The sequence below is a fragment of the Eucyclogobius newberryi genome, unplaced genomic scaffold (genome assembly GCF_026437365.1).
Source record: "Eucyclogobius newberryi isolate DKJ021-1_F unplaced genomic scaffold, fEucNew1.0.hap1 SCAF_17, whole genome shotgun sequence".
NCBI lineage: Eukaryota > Metazoa > Chordata > Actinopteri > Gobiiformes > Gobiidae > Eucyclogobius > Eucyclogobius newberryi.
This window is the reverse complement of record NW_027315801.1, coordinates 32,161,282-32,179,592: the sequence shown is the minus strand read 5'-3', so window position 1 is coordinate 32,179,592 and position 18,311 is coordinate 32,161,282. Positions and strand designations below refer to the sequence as shown.

Below are 18,311 nucleotides of genomic sequence, written 5' to 3'. Positions count from 1 at the left end.
TACAACATTATGGAATAGTTTATTTCATATTGATATGTATATGTATATGAAATGGATTGTTTGCCGTGTAACTTTGTACATCTGTTGTAATCATCTGTGGTTACTTCCTCCTGCCATGGATGCTAGGCAAGGAAAAATAACATATTTTGTCCAAGCGGATGCTCAAATGCTGAGGTGATGGAGTCTAGGTGTTTAGCTAAAAATACCGCAGATTAACGTCCACATCACTGACACGCCTGCTTTAGCTGTTTTAATTGAATTCCTTCACATCATATAAAGAACTGGGTAAATATAGTCATTCATAAGTTGAGTTGGAGATTGTCTCTGGGGGAGCTGTCCAGGTGCTGAAACGAGAATAGAGACAGCTCCTCAATTAGTAATATGCGCTGGTGGCTGCTGATGTCATATTTTCACGGAGGAGGATAAACTATTCATCCGCAGCGAGTGAGTATCTCCACTTTGAGCATTTCACCGCGTTCCTCTGACAGAGATACGCGGCAGAAGAGCGGGGAGACAGGGATTCGACTTTACAAACACGTTTAATTTACAGTTCCAAAGAATACAAACAGTAGCACTTTGTGATTTATCAATTTTCCCAGTTAGAGGCTTCCAAATTCAATTTAGAGCAGAATAACGATTGCATAGATCAATTTGGTGTATCTGCAGCTGGTGTGAGAATGCGGGCAGAAGGGGAGGAGTTCAGCGCGCTTACTTTTCCCGTGCTACAGTAGAGCTCAGTGCGCGGGGGGCTCTGCGCGTACAGCCACTCAACTTTCCCAAGCAGTCGCACCTCTGCAATGGACAGCACCTAGGAGCCAGGTCCGGACCCTGCGCCCGTCTGTCTGTCACTTCTCTGCCGCCCGTCACCGCCTCAGCTGCCGTGCGTGGGGCCGGCGCGCGTCTCCCGTGAACATGGAGGGAGATGTGGACAAAGATGAAGCAACTGCGACGGTCCGCGACTTGGACCCGATCAGCGGGAGCATCCCGGCGACCAGAGTGGAGATCTCGGTGTCATGCAGGTGAGTGACTGTTGTGCCGCGGACTTTTTCCCTCTCTGCGTCGTAAGAGGCGCACGCAAATAACGAGTTCTCAGTTGAAACGCTCTCAGCAAATAACTATTAGAATCATAAAAAGTTCAATATTTTCAAACGGGTACATTTGATTTGAGTTGTAAAAAATATGTATCCTCATTGCTCTAGCCTACTAATGTGGTAATTTAGTTAGACTACAACGAAGGAACTCGTTATGAAAATCACTATTTCTGACTGATTCATAACTTATTGTTGTTCCCAAACTATTGCTGATTTGTATTTTATATTCACATGGGGAAGCTTGAATAATCATCATCACCCCGCAGGTTGTAATTAGTGGACGAATGAGTTTATGTTTTATTGTAGCCTACACAATATCCAAATATCGTGGCATTGTGATAGTATTGTATCATAAAGCAGTAGCCACATTTCCATGAACATCCCAAACCTTCCCTGGTGCATCCAATTTCCGATGGATGTGTGCGTCGGTATTTTGCGCGTTTGTTGGCTCTGAAAGCTTTCTCCCGAGGCGATGTATGTGTGAAACGGGCTGGGTGTGCTGACTCTCAACATCAAATATGCTTAAAACCGAAAGAAAAAACAAAGAGAGGTCCCTGGCTGGGAAACCCCTTGAAGCTTCATCTGCTCGGCTGCACAGGGCGGGGCACTGCGCGCAGGTACGGCACAGTGACAGTGGCTGTTGCTGCGGCTGCAGTGGTAATGAACAGCAGCATACACCAGTCCAGGGGCAGGATGGGAGTGATGTGTGTGTTTGCAAAAATGTACTGAAAGTCATTGTTTCTCTCCTTTCAAAATCTTAAGTAAAGTAATGACTTTGATCCTTTGTGTGGTCTTGTAATTGTAACCAAGTTATAATTCTTGACATCATTCTTATTCTTATGTTTGTGTTCCCATATTCTAATCCATACCACATTGTGTGTTTTAGTTACATCTTACATAAGAACCAATAGCGTGACGTGAATTCATTATTCATTCAAGTCATTGTGTATTCATATGCAGGGAGGTGCCTCTCATCATGTAGACTGTATGTAGAGCTTCTTGTCATATGCATGTTTTTGACATGTTTCCCCATGTGGCGCTGATCAAACGTTTTCTGTGGAGAACTATTCTACACTGTCACAGGCACATTTCTGCTCCTTCTGCATTCTCCTGTAGAGTTCCTCTGCTTGTCAAGAGCTCTGCTTGTGCTTGTGCTTGTGCAGAGCTCTTGGCTTTGTATCCTTTTTTTATCCTCTACATTCTGAAGGTACTTGAAATCTAAAGATCAAGTACTGATCTTTACCACTGCGAAGCGCTGTGCTTTTATTCTAATTAATCTTAATACAGTGGAAAGAAAAAAAAAAGAAAAAATGAGAGTGTTGCAAAGATAACTATTACATTTACTAGTCAATGTGGTGAAAACACCATTTGAAGTATAGCGTGTTTGTACCCTGAGGAAGGCCAGGCTGGGAGGAAACACATTGGTGCGTATTTTATGTCAAGCTGCTGTAATAAAGGGTTGTTAATTTTATATATATTATTTGTTTTCTCTTGCAAAGCAAGAGAAAACGAAGCACAATTTCCTGCAATTGAGCACCTGTTTTGAAACAATTTAAAATAAATAAATGTATCATTTTGGACATTTTTGTAACCATACAACTCCCATGCAGTGAAACGTTTTTGTATTAAATTGGTTTATTCATTTTTAAATTACTTTTATTTATGTGTTCATATGTTCATAGTTGGATTGCATGTAGCTTTCCAAATGCCAATAATATAATGCCTGAATAGTTTTTCTGCTATGCTTCCATCAAAGATTTCAGTCTAAATATAAGCTTTTAGCATCCCTTATTAACGTCTTTGTTTCATAATTTCCATTCATCCTGCTGGCTTTTCTGTCTCATTAAATTGGTGTTCTGGATTTTCCACCAGATCCATTGCCCATTTGAATGAACAGCTGAACATTTCATTCCTCTTTTTCTCCCCGAACAAGCCATTTTCATTATGTTTTATTACCATGCCATATTTTAAATGAGATCTGTGAGAACGATGTTGAGCATGCCTTTCAGGTTGGTTGAGCATAGGCATTCTCAGTGAGCCTTTTAGATCCTGGTGGGGTGTAATTGCTGAGTCTAGCAGCTGGACACGTTTTGAGTAGTGTGTATTCTTGCTCATTCTATGCGCACTATCACGCCTCCCTCCATCCCTGGACTATGAGCCGCAATCTGTGTTGATGCCCCGGGGTGCCTACGATCCCGGTGCTCCCCTGTCTGTCATTAATGTCTGTCCAAACAAAGTCTTGCTCCAGGCCACGCGCCACAATAAAGAAGAGAATTACTTCCCTGCTCCGCTGGGCTCCTAACATACGGTCGGCTTCAGATGCAAAGAGCTCATATCCTCCGCAGGTCACCACCTCTGTGCGAGTGAAGATGCAACTATAGCAACCTCAAGGACTCACTCTGAGACTGCAGGTCAAATAAAATATTATACCACCACAGCCACACAAATGGACAAATATTTTTAATGCAATGAACAGTTACTATATTATGGCAATTAACTGTACCATACACACACAATTTACATTTTTAAAGCCATTTTTGTACAATTTAGGTCTGGTGTTGTATGTAAATTACCTTATAAAATACTGAACGTCAGCCGAGGGCACAAGCACCCCATCAACCGAGACACACTGTGGAGTGAAGCATTTGGAACTAATCTGCTCAGTGGAGACAATTAGAGCACTGAAATGGGGGAATCTATTGAAGACATGAACTTAAGATATATGGCTAGCACTCTCATCTCACAGCAAGAAGGTTCCAGGTGTGACTCCTAGGCCACCCGTGTCCCTCTGTGTGTCTGGGTGGGTTTCTTCAAGGCACGCCTATCAACCCAATCCATTCATAAAGGGTAAAATCCCTTAGCTAAGGTCCCATAACCACCCAAGCTCAACATCTGGAGCTGGGTCCCGGCCCCAGTGGCATTGAAGTATGAGTCTAATGCAGAGGACATAGTTCCACAGGGACAATAAAGTGTACTGTAACCTTAACCTTCAACTTAATAGACACAGAAGAGCTTCATGCTTCATAGATAACCTTATGACCTGTACCAGTTGAGACATTTCAGAGCTGAGGGAAGGGAACTAAACAAACATGGTTAAATGCAAAGACAAAGCAATACATATTTGTGTTGCCCCGAATGGACCACACATTTTCTGCATGTGAATCATACCCAACAGAAATCAGGGCAGACAGAATAGGGTTCCAGACCATCTTTGTAAAGTCTTGTAAAAGTGTGTGATCTTGGCCAGATCAGGTAACAAAAACGGTGTATGATATTTGTTATTCTTTATAGTCACAACAGATTATTAAATGTATAATGATTTAGATTTGCATTGTCTATAACGCCGTGTGTACACGGACTTCAGCGCCAGTGTGGGAGGGACCCACATGGGTTATGTCCTATACACTGCAGTTTGTATCTGACAAACGTCACACAGACTTGTGTGGTTTTGCACAAGAACACTTGAACGACATAAAAACTGCACCAGGCCACTACAGTGTCCAGCAGAAATAGTCTTTTTGCAGATTCTTTCTGCAGACCCGCCCACAGTGTGCCCACAGTGCGCCGAGGTCAGTGAAACAGGGTGATTTTAATCACTTTCTAAGTCTTGCAGGACTGGCTCTTGATCCAGTGTTCACCTGATGTGGGCTATATTTAGTAGCATTAGACTAAATTTACTAGGATTTACTAAGAATGGAAAGTAAGATTAGTCCTGCATTAATGGAGGAGTTATACCCTGAAACTTTCCCTGTCTTTGTTTATTTGTTCTGAACTTGTTTATTTCATAGACCAGTCTCAGATAATTCAGTTCAAATCAAATTTATTTAATTTTTTTAGAACCCAAATCACAACTGGAGTCTCTTCACATGTCTTCACAACGTTGGTGATACAACCAACAGAAAGTTAGAAAATCATTGGTCAATAAAAGACACAAAAAAAAAACATTGGAGAAAAAGAATATATCCACAGTAAAGGAGAGATCCACTGCCCTGGACAGACAGGCTATGTAAATGTCTCTATGTAGACAGAAGATAAGTCAGCACAACTCCCTTTAGGGCCTTTAGGGCTGTATACATTGTAGCTTCTCACACATTCAGATTCAAAATGGCTTCCGGATGGCAGCCAAAAGATCTCAGTCTCGGAAACATTGTCCAGATGACCACTGCAATCTTCCACACCATGGACCTCTCCAGGACAGATGAGGCATTACACTGACTAGTTTTGAGACAATTGATAATGTAAAAATTGCTCCGATCAGTTTTTTTCAGACCAACCACCAACATTTAGATCTGTCAATACCAATCAGATCAGAATCAGAAATCAGAAAAGGTTTATTGCCATTGTCAATGAACAGACATTGACAATCACCCAATCACCAAACCAAGTTCCTATGCCTGTTATGAGAGAGTTACCACCTCTAGACCGGTGTGTAATGGATTTAGTAAGCTTCAAAGCTCTCTTTTGGCTGTGTATGGGAATGTGCAGAGCTTCAGGTATTATATAGTGCCAATAATATAGTGAGCCCCTTGACTAACTGGGAGACTGAAGCAGACAAGCTCTTATCAAAACAAGAGAATAATCGCAGTGATGGCACATTTTTACCATCTTTGGTCCTGATTGGTTTGTTCTTTGGTCATCCCAGTGATGAAAAGGTGACGCTCCAACTTGTGGATGATATGACTTCTAACATTTGAGTTGTTTCTATACTGGCAATACAGTCTATAATGTATGGAAGCCTTTCAGAAATATTGATGAGTTTGATGACTAGAGTTTGCTCTTTTGAGTTTGAGTCGCTTTATGTGGCAATCACATGAATAATTTTAGTGCTTTTTTATTTTTATTTTTCTAATTCTGGGCTCTGATATTGTACTAAAGTATGGATAGAATGTTTTGCTGTTTTGACCAGGACTCTCTTGAAAAAGAGATTAGTAATCTCAATCCTGTTAAATAAAGGTTGAAAAAATAGAAGATGTCTTCAGATTAGAAGTCATTATACAATTGGGACAGAGAGAAAGACTTTGATTTATAGCTGGACCTTTAAAACCTCAAACTAACTTCATCCTTTCCTTCCTGGGGCCACTTTGTAAACAGTCACCTGCCATTTAAAGTGCAGTAATTTGCACATTTAATTTGGTATATGCTAAATGCCTGGCAAATGTTATGCTTGTGATTGGCCCAAGTACAATCTGATTTTGACCCCATGTGACAGGATTCAAAAAGATACACAAGTCTAAAAGCCTGTGGTGATATTCCTTAGTTTCTGTCCTTTTATCTGCATTGCTAATTCCACTAGCCTTCAGAACAGTCCACTTTGTAACAAGTCGACACTGTTAACCCTACTTACCTTTAACACTGCGGCAATGGATCTGCTCATTAGTTAATGTTTAGGCTGCTCAGAGGAATATTTTATGGCCTGTCTTTGTGGTTTTGCTACATCATACTTTAATTATGAGAAAAGTACTAGAAAAGTGATATTGGATGGGCTGAAAGTGTCCTCTCTGTATCTCGGCTCAGCAGACCGGCTCAGAGCCCCTCGCACAATGACTTCAGGGAGATGAGGGCTTTGGCGGCTCCAATTTTTTGGGTTATGAATGTTGGGGAAATTATATTCACAATGCCCTTCCAGACTTGACACGAAGATATTTATTAATGAACACTTTTTTTTCAATCTGCTCTGCTCTGTTCACTGCACTATACCACACACGGATGCTATTGGACATTTTCACTGCGCCTGGATCACATTTAACATACAGTAATACTTGGACTATCTCTTTGTGGGACATGAGAGATAATTGAATACAAATCTTTCAACAGCAGTATCTTTTAAGACTTTAGAGACTGGGGTCTGAGAGCAGTACATTTAGGGATCTCAGGCCACCATTCTGGTCACTTTATGCAGCCTCCGTCCAGGGTTGTCAAAAAATTGATACCATTCTCAATATCATGATCAAAACTAGATTGAACTGACTATTGAAAATTGGCATCACGTATGGAGCCTTTTCCTTTGCATCAGAATCAAGTTTTACATTTCATTTCACATGTTAATATGCACATTTCAAAGTGTTGTCGCCTTTTAGTTGCACACTTCTTCTACTTCTTATTGCTCCATTGCCAGTTTGATTTCATGGAAGTCTGTGTCATGCTGTGCAGATAGTGATGCACCATCACAAGGAGTCGAAGAAGCAGAAAAATACCATCCAACTCAAAAGCCGGTCCTTGGTGTTTGTCAGTGCAAAGTATGATGTTGACGTTTGAAATTCAGTGCTGTCCTGCCTCGAGGGGTCACGAGCTCAGCTGGACACCAGGCTGGATAAAATAAAAGGGTTGAGAAGGGCATCGGGTCAAAAAGCAACACCAAATCATTATGAAAATCCTTGTAAAATGCCAAGAAGGATTTGTTGTGACCTTGAATAGCCCAGTGGATTTATAAAGATATGATTTTTGACAATAAGTTGAGTTGATTAACAAATCCAGGCATTGACTTGAAGACAATGGTTAAGATAAGATAAGATAATCCTTTACTGGCCACATATGGGGAAAATTCGGTGTTACAACGCAGTAGATACAGAGGAAAGGACAGAAGAACTCTTATAAAACAAAACAAAAAACTCTTAATAACAAAACTCCTCTCATATCTTAATAGGGAATGGAGGAAAAAATAAATAAAATAAAATAAAATGATAAAGATAAAATAACATAAAAAAGTAAAGTAAAAATAGCTAGCATTAGAGTAAATAATACTAATTCATGAAAGCTCTCTTACAAAGATTCTAAAGTGACCCTTCACATTCTTAACCAGATCCTGATCCAGATGGTGTTTTTTAGTCAGCCCAACTAAAGATGGAGAAAAGTGCCCTTAATTCAACAACACTGACAAAAACATGTTATAAAAATATATTCTTTCAGCAAGTGTCCTCATCCATGTTTTAGGGATTTTAACCAATTTTTGTTAAAGAATGTATGTACAAATATTTTATTTCATGTTCTGTCTTCACAGTAGTTTACATCAGTGTTTATTTTAATTGATTGACCTTCCTTGGTGCTGCTCATATCTCTTGTTTCTGTATCATGCATTCACACGGTCTGCTCATCTGATGTTTATTTGCTGTGTGGACAAAACCTTTATTACATCAGGCTGCAGTGTTACTTTTAGCATAGAAATACGCAGCCAATCACTGTTCAACTGAAAGAATGAGCAGCAGAGATAAGGCGCAACAATCGTAGTACCTTATCACAGTGTATATAGAGAGGGGGAGGATTTTTCCCTTGGCATTTCATTTGTTATAGTTAGTAACAAGAACAGAGGTAATGCAGTGATTTGATGAAACAAAGATACAGGCTGTAGCTGTCTTATATACTGTATGCAAGTTATTCCAACAACCCATAAAGCTCGCTGCGAATTTTATTTCCTCCTATCAGCCGAGGGCACATTTGTAAAATTTATAGGCACTTTGCGTCGGGTTGAAAGAGACCCAGATCTGCTGTTAAAAGTAGAACAAGCTGACAAAGCCGCCCATCTTCCTCCACACATCCACCACGCTGACAACTTTATCGGATCGCAAGTCTACATTTTTTAGAAAACAAAGACACCTCTTCCATCTTTTTCTTTTTTCTCCAAAATGTGCACCACCTCTGAACATATTAGGTTGTCCAAGTGAATTTATTTTGACCTTAAATGGCAGTGGCGGATCTAGAAATGATTTACTGGGATTGCCAGGCAGGGGTGAAAGCTATTATAGAGGTGACATGAGAGATGAACATTTGAACCAAACACACACAATGTGCTGCATTCTGGTGAATTGTAGCTGGTGATTTCCCCGTATTAGCAGAGCAAACAATGCTGGACCTCACCCCCCGCAGGACGCCCTGTCCGCTCTCTTTCGCCCCCCCGCAGGACGCCCTGTCCGCTCTCTGTCGCCCCCCGCAGGACGCCCTGTCCGCTCTCTGTCGCCCCCCCGCAGGACGCCCTGTCCGCTCTCTGTCGCCCCCCCGCAGGACGCCCTGTCCGCTCTCTGTCGCCCCCCGCAGGACGCCCTGTCCGCTCTCTGTCGCCCCCGCAGGACGCCCTGTCCGCTCTCTGTCGCCCCCCGCAGGACGCCCTGTCCGCTCTCTGTCGCCCCCCGCAGGACGCCCTGTCCGCTCTCTGTCGCCCCCCCGCAGGACGCCCTGTCCGCTCTCTGTCGCCCCCCGCAGGACGCCCTGTCCGCTCTCTGTCGCCCCCCCGCAGGACGCCCTGTCCGCTCTCTGTCGCCCCCCCGCAGGACGCCCTGTCCGCTCTCTGTCGCCCCCCGCAGGACGCCCTGTCCGCTCTCTGTCGCCCCCCGCAGGACGCCCTGTCCGCTCTCTGTCGCCCCCCGCAGGACGCCCTGTCCGCTCTCTGTCGCCCCCCGCAGGAGGCCCTGTCTGCTTCAGTGACTGACTGGACCCGCCCTTGTGTTTCACAGGTCTTTCCTTCCTGCTGCAGTCAAACTCTTCACTACAATAAACACTGTTAGGCCTGAACATGAGTCATTCATCTCTTATAATCATGTGTAATACTGTAATAGCAAACTTCTCTGGTAAAGTCCTCACACACTTTACCTGTCATTAGGTTTACCTGTCATTACTTGTCCATATGCTGCACTGTGTTTAATTATAGGCATAGCCTCTTATTGCACATAATATACACTTAAGTCACTATAGCTGCAACTAACTACAAATTATTCTGTGCAGTTATTCTGTCCGTATGCTGCACTGAACATAACCACAGTCAAGAGTTTTGAAATGTATAGTGCTTTTGAGCATCATGGACTTGAAGTTAGCATTTAGCTTGCTCGTTTGTTCTTTTTTTGTTGCTATTTTCACATGCCATTTTAAAAATACTCAACTGAGGCTGTTTGAGTGGAAACTTTTGCATGGTTCCAAGTGCAGCCGGCCGCAGTGTTGTGAGTTTGAATCCCGACTTTGACGTTTATCTGCATGTCCTCCCTTCTCTCTCATCCCAATTTCTCACGGCCCTTTCCTGTCTAATAAATCCAACGGGCAAAAAAAATAATCCAAATAAGTGAACAGTTTCTGATCCTGTGCCCAAACTGCACATGTGCAGGAGGAAGACGACGACGAAGCAAACTTTCAACAATTGACTTACAAAGAAATAATAGCTTTTAATGAGATGTCTTTGTTTGTAGCAAAGGCTATGTGTGTGTTTTTGTAATGATTTAAATTTTAGAAGTTTGTTAGAAATTCAGGCAGTAGTGAGCTAGTTTGCGTGCAATGGAGGATCTATAAATGTCTCTCTTTCAAAGGATTTCAATAATTGGGGTTAATTGATGCATTGATGAGGTGAGTTGGCTAATTTTGTGAGTAAAAACACAACAGTTTGTGAGAAATAAGTTTGGCAGAGCCTTACTGAGTTGACAAGGTCCGTGTAAGCCGTTTTTCAAGTATTTTTCTTGATATCGAAATCGAGTTTGAAATTTTAGTATTGTGACAACTTGACTTTCTGCTTGCTTGCTCCACACGCCACTGTTATATAGCGCTTTTCTTCCTTCAAGGCACTCAGAATGCTTTACTAGGGATGGAGATGAAGTGTCTTGCCTAAGGTCACAACCAAAGGTGACACAAATCCTACCTTGTCTCTGCTGTGACTATGATCACGGCAGCTGCTCTGCTTCAATGTGAAGGTATTTGGCTGGATGTGCTCAGGTCAGGACTTGGAGCCAGTGATATAGTCCATAGTCCTCTGTAGGCTGTTGTGCGTGGGGACGTACTTACTGCTTATTCCGTTCAAAGCTCCTTGACGATGCTTCGGCATTTCAGACGGCTAAAAAAATAAAAACAAAATTCAGGCATTCGGAGCGTGCCAGAGGAAACACAGGGTCTTGAGTGCAATCAAACGAATGTCAAAAAGGAAGATTCTGCTTCATTTAATCTGGGATTTAAAAAAAAGTTTAAAACTGCCCTAATCTTAATTAAACAAAAAAAAAATACTAAACAGGTCTTAAAGGAGCACTGTATAACTTTTATGGAGGTCCGCCACCTGCTTCCATGGAGATTGTATTGCTTTGCCTGTAATGCCTCAGTATGGCATGTCTATCATTTTTAGGTCACTGCTGAAAAATAATACCTTAAAAGTTGCATTCTTACTGTAAGCAGGGTCACCTCTCCACAGATATGATGTGTAACGTTTCTTGCCTCCTTCAATTTGGAACATTCCTGGCAAAGCATAAACATCCCCTTGGAGAATATCAGGTTGAGTAAACTTCCCTAAATCATGCCAACCACACCCTGCAGTGCCACCACAGTTTGGAAATCCTCTTTGTTTTTTATGTTTTCGTGACCGTTTATGCTGTGATCTATTGGTCCGAGTGCCACAGCAGTGTATAATATCTGCTAATATGGGCATCTATCTCCAACATTGCACCATGTCCTCCGCCCCCCCGCCTCCTCGGGGATTCATTACCTGCTGAACACACCAGAAGTCACAGGGACTGTATACCAGCAGGTGACAGATGTTGGTGGAGAGAGGATTCGTGCAGATTACAGCTCCCCCAGGGGTCAATAATGGCAAAAAGAAGAAAAACTTGTGGCATGCATCTTGGTCTGAACACTTCCCCAGGCGATGATTGTGGGCCGAAGGGGGAGGACTAATGAAATCATCAGGACGATTACAGTTGGTGGCGCTGGCGCCATTCGATCCATCAAAAACAATTGCGGTTTGACGGAATTGGGCTGTGTAACTTACAATTTGTTCATCAGACGCTGTTCTGTCTGCAGTTAAGAGACAACTGATGTCAAGATTATTTGATTAATCAGTCAAAGGTTTCAATAATACTTAAAATCTATAATTGTTACCATTTCAGAACCAAAACACATCTATAGTGCTGTTTACAGTATTTGGCACACATTAACCACATTAACTTTATATTATCATTCAGAAAGTTTGATTTTATTAAGCTGGTGAAATCATTCTGTCCTTCTGAAATTTTATAAAAGTTGACAGGGACAGTGCACAAGTGCTTATTTACACCTGAAGTATTTGAAAACCTGAATTTTATTTCTGTGGATAAATAGACCAAACAAATCTGGTTATAGAGTAACTTCAACAACATTCTAATATAATTCACACTCACACTTTAAACTGCAGGCATTTATTTGTCGTGGAAATTAGGAAAGGAAATAAGAATAGAATAAATTTAAGTTTAATATTTTATGAAAATAAATAAGTTATCGTCAGTGTTGGGAAGTAAGTGTTTACGGTATATCAGAATACTAATTTTGAGTAAATGTATTCTGGTATAGTTACTCTTTCTTCTAGTAGTATCCAGAATACAGGCACTTTTCTAAAATCAAATGAAAACATTGTGGTATTTTATTATGAAATTCAGGTTATATAGTAACAGTGAGAAAAAGAGAACATGCAGCTCCTATAGTGAGTTCAAAAAGCTGCTTTAATCCTCTGTGAACAAATTCTAAGTATTCAGAATACTGTATTCTGATGGGCAAAGTAAGGAAATATGAATGAAACATATTATGTTACGAAATACATTTTAATGCCATGTATTCTGTCACACACTTTGGTTTTAGTAAAACATACACAAACTGGGTCAGCTAACGTAGACTTGATGATGTATTTAAAATTTTTCTCTCTAATCTTGTATTTGGTACATTAGTTTGCAGCTTTTTGCATAATTTTCCACAGGTGTGAACAAGTAGAAAGAAATCATATTACTCACATCAGATGTAACTTGGGGAACGCAAGTCTATGTGTTACTCAATTAAAAAAAAGAGAGAGATAAAAAGAATAAAACATTTAGAAGATTGAGGAGACTGAATCAAACAAATAATTACTGATACCTTTGTGTTTTACATTGCATGGAATTATCATATCCTTGATTTTGTTTAGGGATTATGGGAAGCATAGATCTATTATATTATGTGGATAGGGTATTGCTAGCCTAAACATGTCGCTAGCGGCCCCAGTGGCCAATCCATTGGTACTGCAGCCAAAAAAGTCATGTGACCCAGAAAGCTTTTTTTCCAGAAATTCAATGAACGAAAAACTGTTCATGTTTGGCTGACAGGGCGCCTACAGCTCGCAGACATTTCGGATATAGCAGCAATTTTTACCTATTCTTGGGTCATAAACTTCTTCAGTTGTCTTTGTTAGCTTCGGCTCTGCTCTAACGCTCTGCTCTAGTCCAGCGCGTGTGCTGATTGGTCAGAACGAACCATCCTGACCAATCAGTGCGTGTTGGTGATGTGAACATGGTGATAGAGCTATGACAATAAATACATTTTGATAAACACATATACAAATTGTACAGTTTAGCACTATGTATAAAATATGATCATTAAATTGATGTATGAAAACAAAATTGCATGAATAAGCAAATGTTCAGATTTATTTGTAAATGTTGTAAAAGTAAAGAAGCGGCACAGCAGCGTTAGGCCAGACCATGAGCCAGACTTTGAGGAGAACCCGATATTCTAATAGATCCATGGTTGAACCGGCTTGATTTTACGGTTACACAATGACAGCTGGCTCGCTCCTCGCTCAACCCATCTCGCACTGGCCACTGCACAGCTCTAGTAACTCTCGCTCTGATTGGTCAGCACGATCACATGGTACGCGAGCCTACGTAACTTCCGGGCTAAAGGGCTAAAGGTTAACTGGCAACATGTGCCAATGAGCAGCTGCCATTGACTTGAATGGAGCGCCATCTTTGGCCCTGGGGCTTGATGGGAAGTAGGATTTATGTAATAATCGTAATGTCTATGTAAGTAAAATGGAGTCATAAGAATCTTTATTATACTGTAACCCTTATTTCTTGTGGCTCACCGGTCTCTGAGGCAGTGGTTATTGCGGGTTACAGTTGAATGTATGATGTTGTGGGTTTTCTGTTATTTTCCTGTGCTAAAACAGACCAACATGGCAGGACAGTGTTGTTGTTGTTGTTGTTGTTGTTTTATGGCGGTTGGCATCCGAGTGTTGCATTACCGCCAGACTTTATTCCTCAGACGTTTCGTAGTCCTCAGACTCTGTCGTAGTCCGTAAAAGTACTCCTCCCATCGCTTTGGCGTTACAAAGCCCATGAGGTCATGATGTGTTTTTGTGACTAGAATAGTTGTTGTGTCAGAGACCAACCGGCTTTATTCCAGGGAGACTCTTCTTCACCTTCCTCGCCCTCTTTGACGTTCGGTGCTTTGGAAGTACAAAGCCCATGAGATCATGGGACGTCTTTGTTGTTTTACAAAGCCCATGAGGTCATGGGACGTCTTTGTCGTTTTATCCTTTAGAAGTCCTTCTTCCATCACTTTGGCGTTTCTAGGCCCATGAAGTCCAAGCGCGTTAGAACATCCTCTTGCTCCTCATCCTCGGCTCAGTCTCCAACACCCCCCACCTCTATAAACGTTTACCCAGCCCTGTGCTACATAAGTAAGCAACCACAGCCTGACACAAACCCTGTGACTGGATCGCCAGAACGTTCCGCAGATTGAACTCCCGCCCATTATTCCGAAACCACAAGGCCAACCCGGCCCTTTCCCTATCATAAGCCTCACAGCAAATCAGCACATGCTCGACAGTCTCTGGCACCCGACAGTGACCACACAGACCGGTCGGATGTTTGCCTATCCTACTTAGTGACCAATTGAGTCCAGTATGGCCAATCCTCATGCGGGCGAAGGCCCTTTCCTCCCACGCGTTCCTGCCCATAGACCCGCAAGGACCCACACTACCCTGTATGTGATAGAGATGCTGTCCAGTAACACAGTGGCTCCAAAATTCCTGCCAAAGGCCGACCACATGACTCTTGATAACAGGCTTGATTTCAGATTTGCTTAACTCAACCGCCACATCAATTGATGGCCGCCGAAGGGAACGTTTAGCCAGTGCATCAGCCATTTCGTTACCATCCACCCCCACATGCGCAGGGACCCAAATGAAGGAAACCCTCACATCCTTCCTGGACAGGGAGAGCAACAGACAGAAGATGCCATTCAACACATCCTGTCTGCAATCCGATTTCCCAGATTTAATGCTTTGCAATGCAGAAAGGCTGTCAGAGGCCACCACAATGCCGCAACACTGCAAAGCAGATTCCGCCCATTCCAACGCCAACCGTATCGCTATAAGTTCCGACGTGAAAACAGAAAGGCGATCTGTCAACCTCTTCTTGACCGCTAGCCCCAGGTCAGGCACAAAATAAGCGGCGCCAGTACGCCCACTCTCAGGATCCCTAGACCCGTCGGTATAAATAAACACATCACCTGAGTGCTTATCGATGAGCGCTTGAACGGCAAACTGCGGTGCCCTCCCAGCGACTCCTCTAAGCTTGCCATGCAAGCTAACATCAACAGGAGCCGGGACAAACTTCCACGGAGCTATAGCAGACAAAGCCACCGACGGGCTCACACGCAGATCACCAACCCCCGCAAGCCGCGCCTTCGCATTTCCTACCTGGCTGAAAATCATACCGCCAGCCTCACTCTGCCCCCCATCAACCCTGAGAAAGTCCCTCACCGGGTGAGAGCTCGTATGACCTTGCACATTCACCCAGTAAGCCAACAGAAGTTCTAGCCTCCGGAGCCGTAACGGCAATTCCCCCAACTCAACCTGCAGCGCCGAGACAGGGGAGGTCCTAAAAGCCCTACAGCAGATGCGCAAGGCCTGGGCTTGCTCCACATCAAGCTTCTTTAAGTTAGTCTCAGCCGCAGACATGTAGGCTATACAGCCATAATCAATAGCCGCCCTCATGACGGCCCGATAAATACCCAGGAGCGACCTTCTGCTGGCCCCCCAGTCCTGGCCGGATAGACAACGAAGCAAGTTATTCACCCTTTTGCATTTACCACTGACCTCATCAATGTGCCGACGCCAACTAAGCCTCTCGTCAAAGGTGACCCCCAAGAACCTCACCTCCCTGACCTGTTCGAGCACCTGCCCATGCAGTCGAAGGGAGACGTCCCTATGTCCATTGAAGAAACAGATCACTTGAGACTTCCGTACGGACAGTTTAAACCCCCACTTCAGGGTCCACTGCTCCACCTGCTGTATTGCCCTTTGCAGTTTCGCCTCGTAAAACCGGAGATTCCTCCCTCTCACCCATAGAGCGCCATCGTCAGCATAAAGGCTCCTCCCAACAGACCCATCCACGTCGTCAAAGATGTCCTTAATCATAACATTGAACAAGATAGGGCTACACACACTCCCCTGCGGGATCCCATTCTCCACCCCATAGACCCCAGAGTAAGCAGCGCCCACTCTGGTTTGGATACGCCGGCCAGACAGAAAGCTCCGGACCCAGTTAAACAGTTTACCCTTCACACCACACTTCCGCAGCTTAATGAGGAGCCCATCCTTCCAAACCATATCGTACGCCTTCTCCACATCAAAGAGCACCGCAATAACCTTTTCTTTCTGAGCCCTGGCCAGCTGGATATCAGATTCCAAACACAACACGGAATCCATGGTGTTCCTGCCCCTACGGAAACCACTCTGGTGCGCGGGAAGCAAACCCTGACTCTCCAAGAAGTAATCCAACCGCTCGGTAACCATGCGCTCCATCGTTTTCCCGAGCTGCGACGTCAAGGCAATCGGCCTATAACTTGAAGGGTCAGACGCTGGCCTACCCGGCTTCAGAACCGGCACCACCGTAGACTGTTTCCACGCAGATGGAACACAACCTGAATCCCAAACACGGTTGAAAAGACCCAGGACTAGCCCAAGCGTGTCATCAGTCAAATGAGAGAGCATGTCATAGCACACCTCATCTTTACCCGGGGCTGTCTGTTTCGCCTTAGAAAGTGCTCTCCTTAGCTCAAACAAACTAAACGGAAGGTCAAGGTCATCTTGAGTCGAAGGCTGGTGCCCAATCAGCTCAGAATTCTGGGCCAAAGTACTCTCCCTGTAGTGCCTTTCCGCAGGTGAGAGATTGTCAGAGCTGTGCACCGACACAAAGGTGCTGGCCAACAGTTCAGCTTTGTCAACGTCGCTGACTGCTTCAACACCATTCAGTATTAGGACCGGGGTCCCACGACGGCGCTCAACCCCATGCATCCGCTTAATCATCCCCCAAACATCCCCGAGACGCGTTTCTCTCCCAATTTTGGAACAATACCGCCTCCAATAGGCACTCTTGGCCGTTCTCACAGTTTTCCGCACAACAGCGCGGGCCCTCTTGTAGTCAATGAGGGCACCCTCAGTGTGGGCAACCCTTAGCCGGCGAAACGCCGCATTTCTCGCCCTAACAGCATGACCACATGCTTCAGTCCACCACGGCACCCGCTTCCTATGTCCACTACCACCACTCTTAGGAATCGTGCCTACCGCTGACTGCGTGATGAGCGAGACAATTGCACTATTGAGATCATCCACCTGAGTCAATCCTCCTTCCTGCAGAACCCTAGAACCATCATCAGCTTTCCTCAGGAAAGCCCCCCAGTTCGCCCTTGCCAACTGCCACCTCTGGATCCTCGTCCCCCTGACCACACAGCTCCCAAAGCCAATCACGGTGCGGACTAGATAGTGATCGCTACCAAAAGAAAGATTACCAAGAACCTCCCAACTACAAACACCAGCTAACTCCTTGGACACAAGTGTAAGATCTATTGCACTTTCCGCACCGGTCCCCATATCATAGCGGGTCCCACCCCCATCATTCAGACAAACCAACCCCCTTTGATTGATAAAACCCTCTACCACCTGCCCATACCTATCGGTACCACTACCGCCCCACAAAGCGCTATGCGCATTAAAATCCCCACACCACACGGCCTTTCCCCGAACATCCTCACCGATACTATGTAAGGACTCTAGCGTTAACTCACCACACGGATTATAAAGGTTAACCACAGTAACAGCTTCACCACCCAGCCAGACCCTCACCGCCAGGGCCTCCGGCGCTTTACTCACACTGACAACAACGTAATTTAGGTCATCTCGGACAAACACAGCCACACCTCCGCCTCTACCCTGCTCCCTATCATTCCTAACACACACATACCCTTGTATCCCAAAACCCCACCTAGGTCGTAACCAAGTCTCCTGCACGCACATAACGTGAGGCTTGTTCAACAAGGTAGAGACAAAATGCTTAAATTCCTGGCCATTAGCACGAAGACTACGCGCATTCCATTGCAAGACAACCACCGCCATTATGAGCCCCCGGAACCTGACGGCGCATCGGGAGCCCCCCCACTCCCACTGCCAGAATGGGGCAGGGCGCCCTCCCGCAGCGC

General features: G+C 44.1%; 1 protein-coding gene across 2 annotated transcripts in view; it reads left to right on the top strand.

Moving 5' to 3' along the window:
• The first annotated feature begins 523 nt into the window (after nucleotides 1-523).
• The window catches only part of cpne5a (copine Va), a 109,154-nt gene continuing 91,366 nt past the window's right edge, over nucleotides 524-18,311 (top strand). For both annotated transcript variants that reach the window (XM_072450080.1, XM_072450079.1), the window contains exon 1: nucleotides 524-1,019. In XM_072450080.1, the coding sequence (XP_072306181.1) occupies nucleotides 913-1,019 (107 nt within the window). In that variant the 5' untranslated portion in view covers nucleotides 524-912. The remainder of the gene's footprint in view (nucleotides 1,020-18,311) is intronic.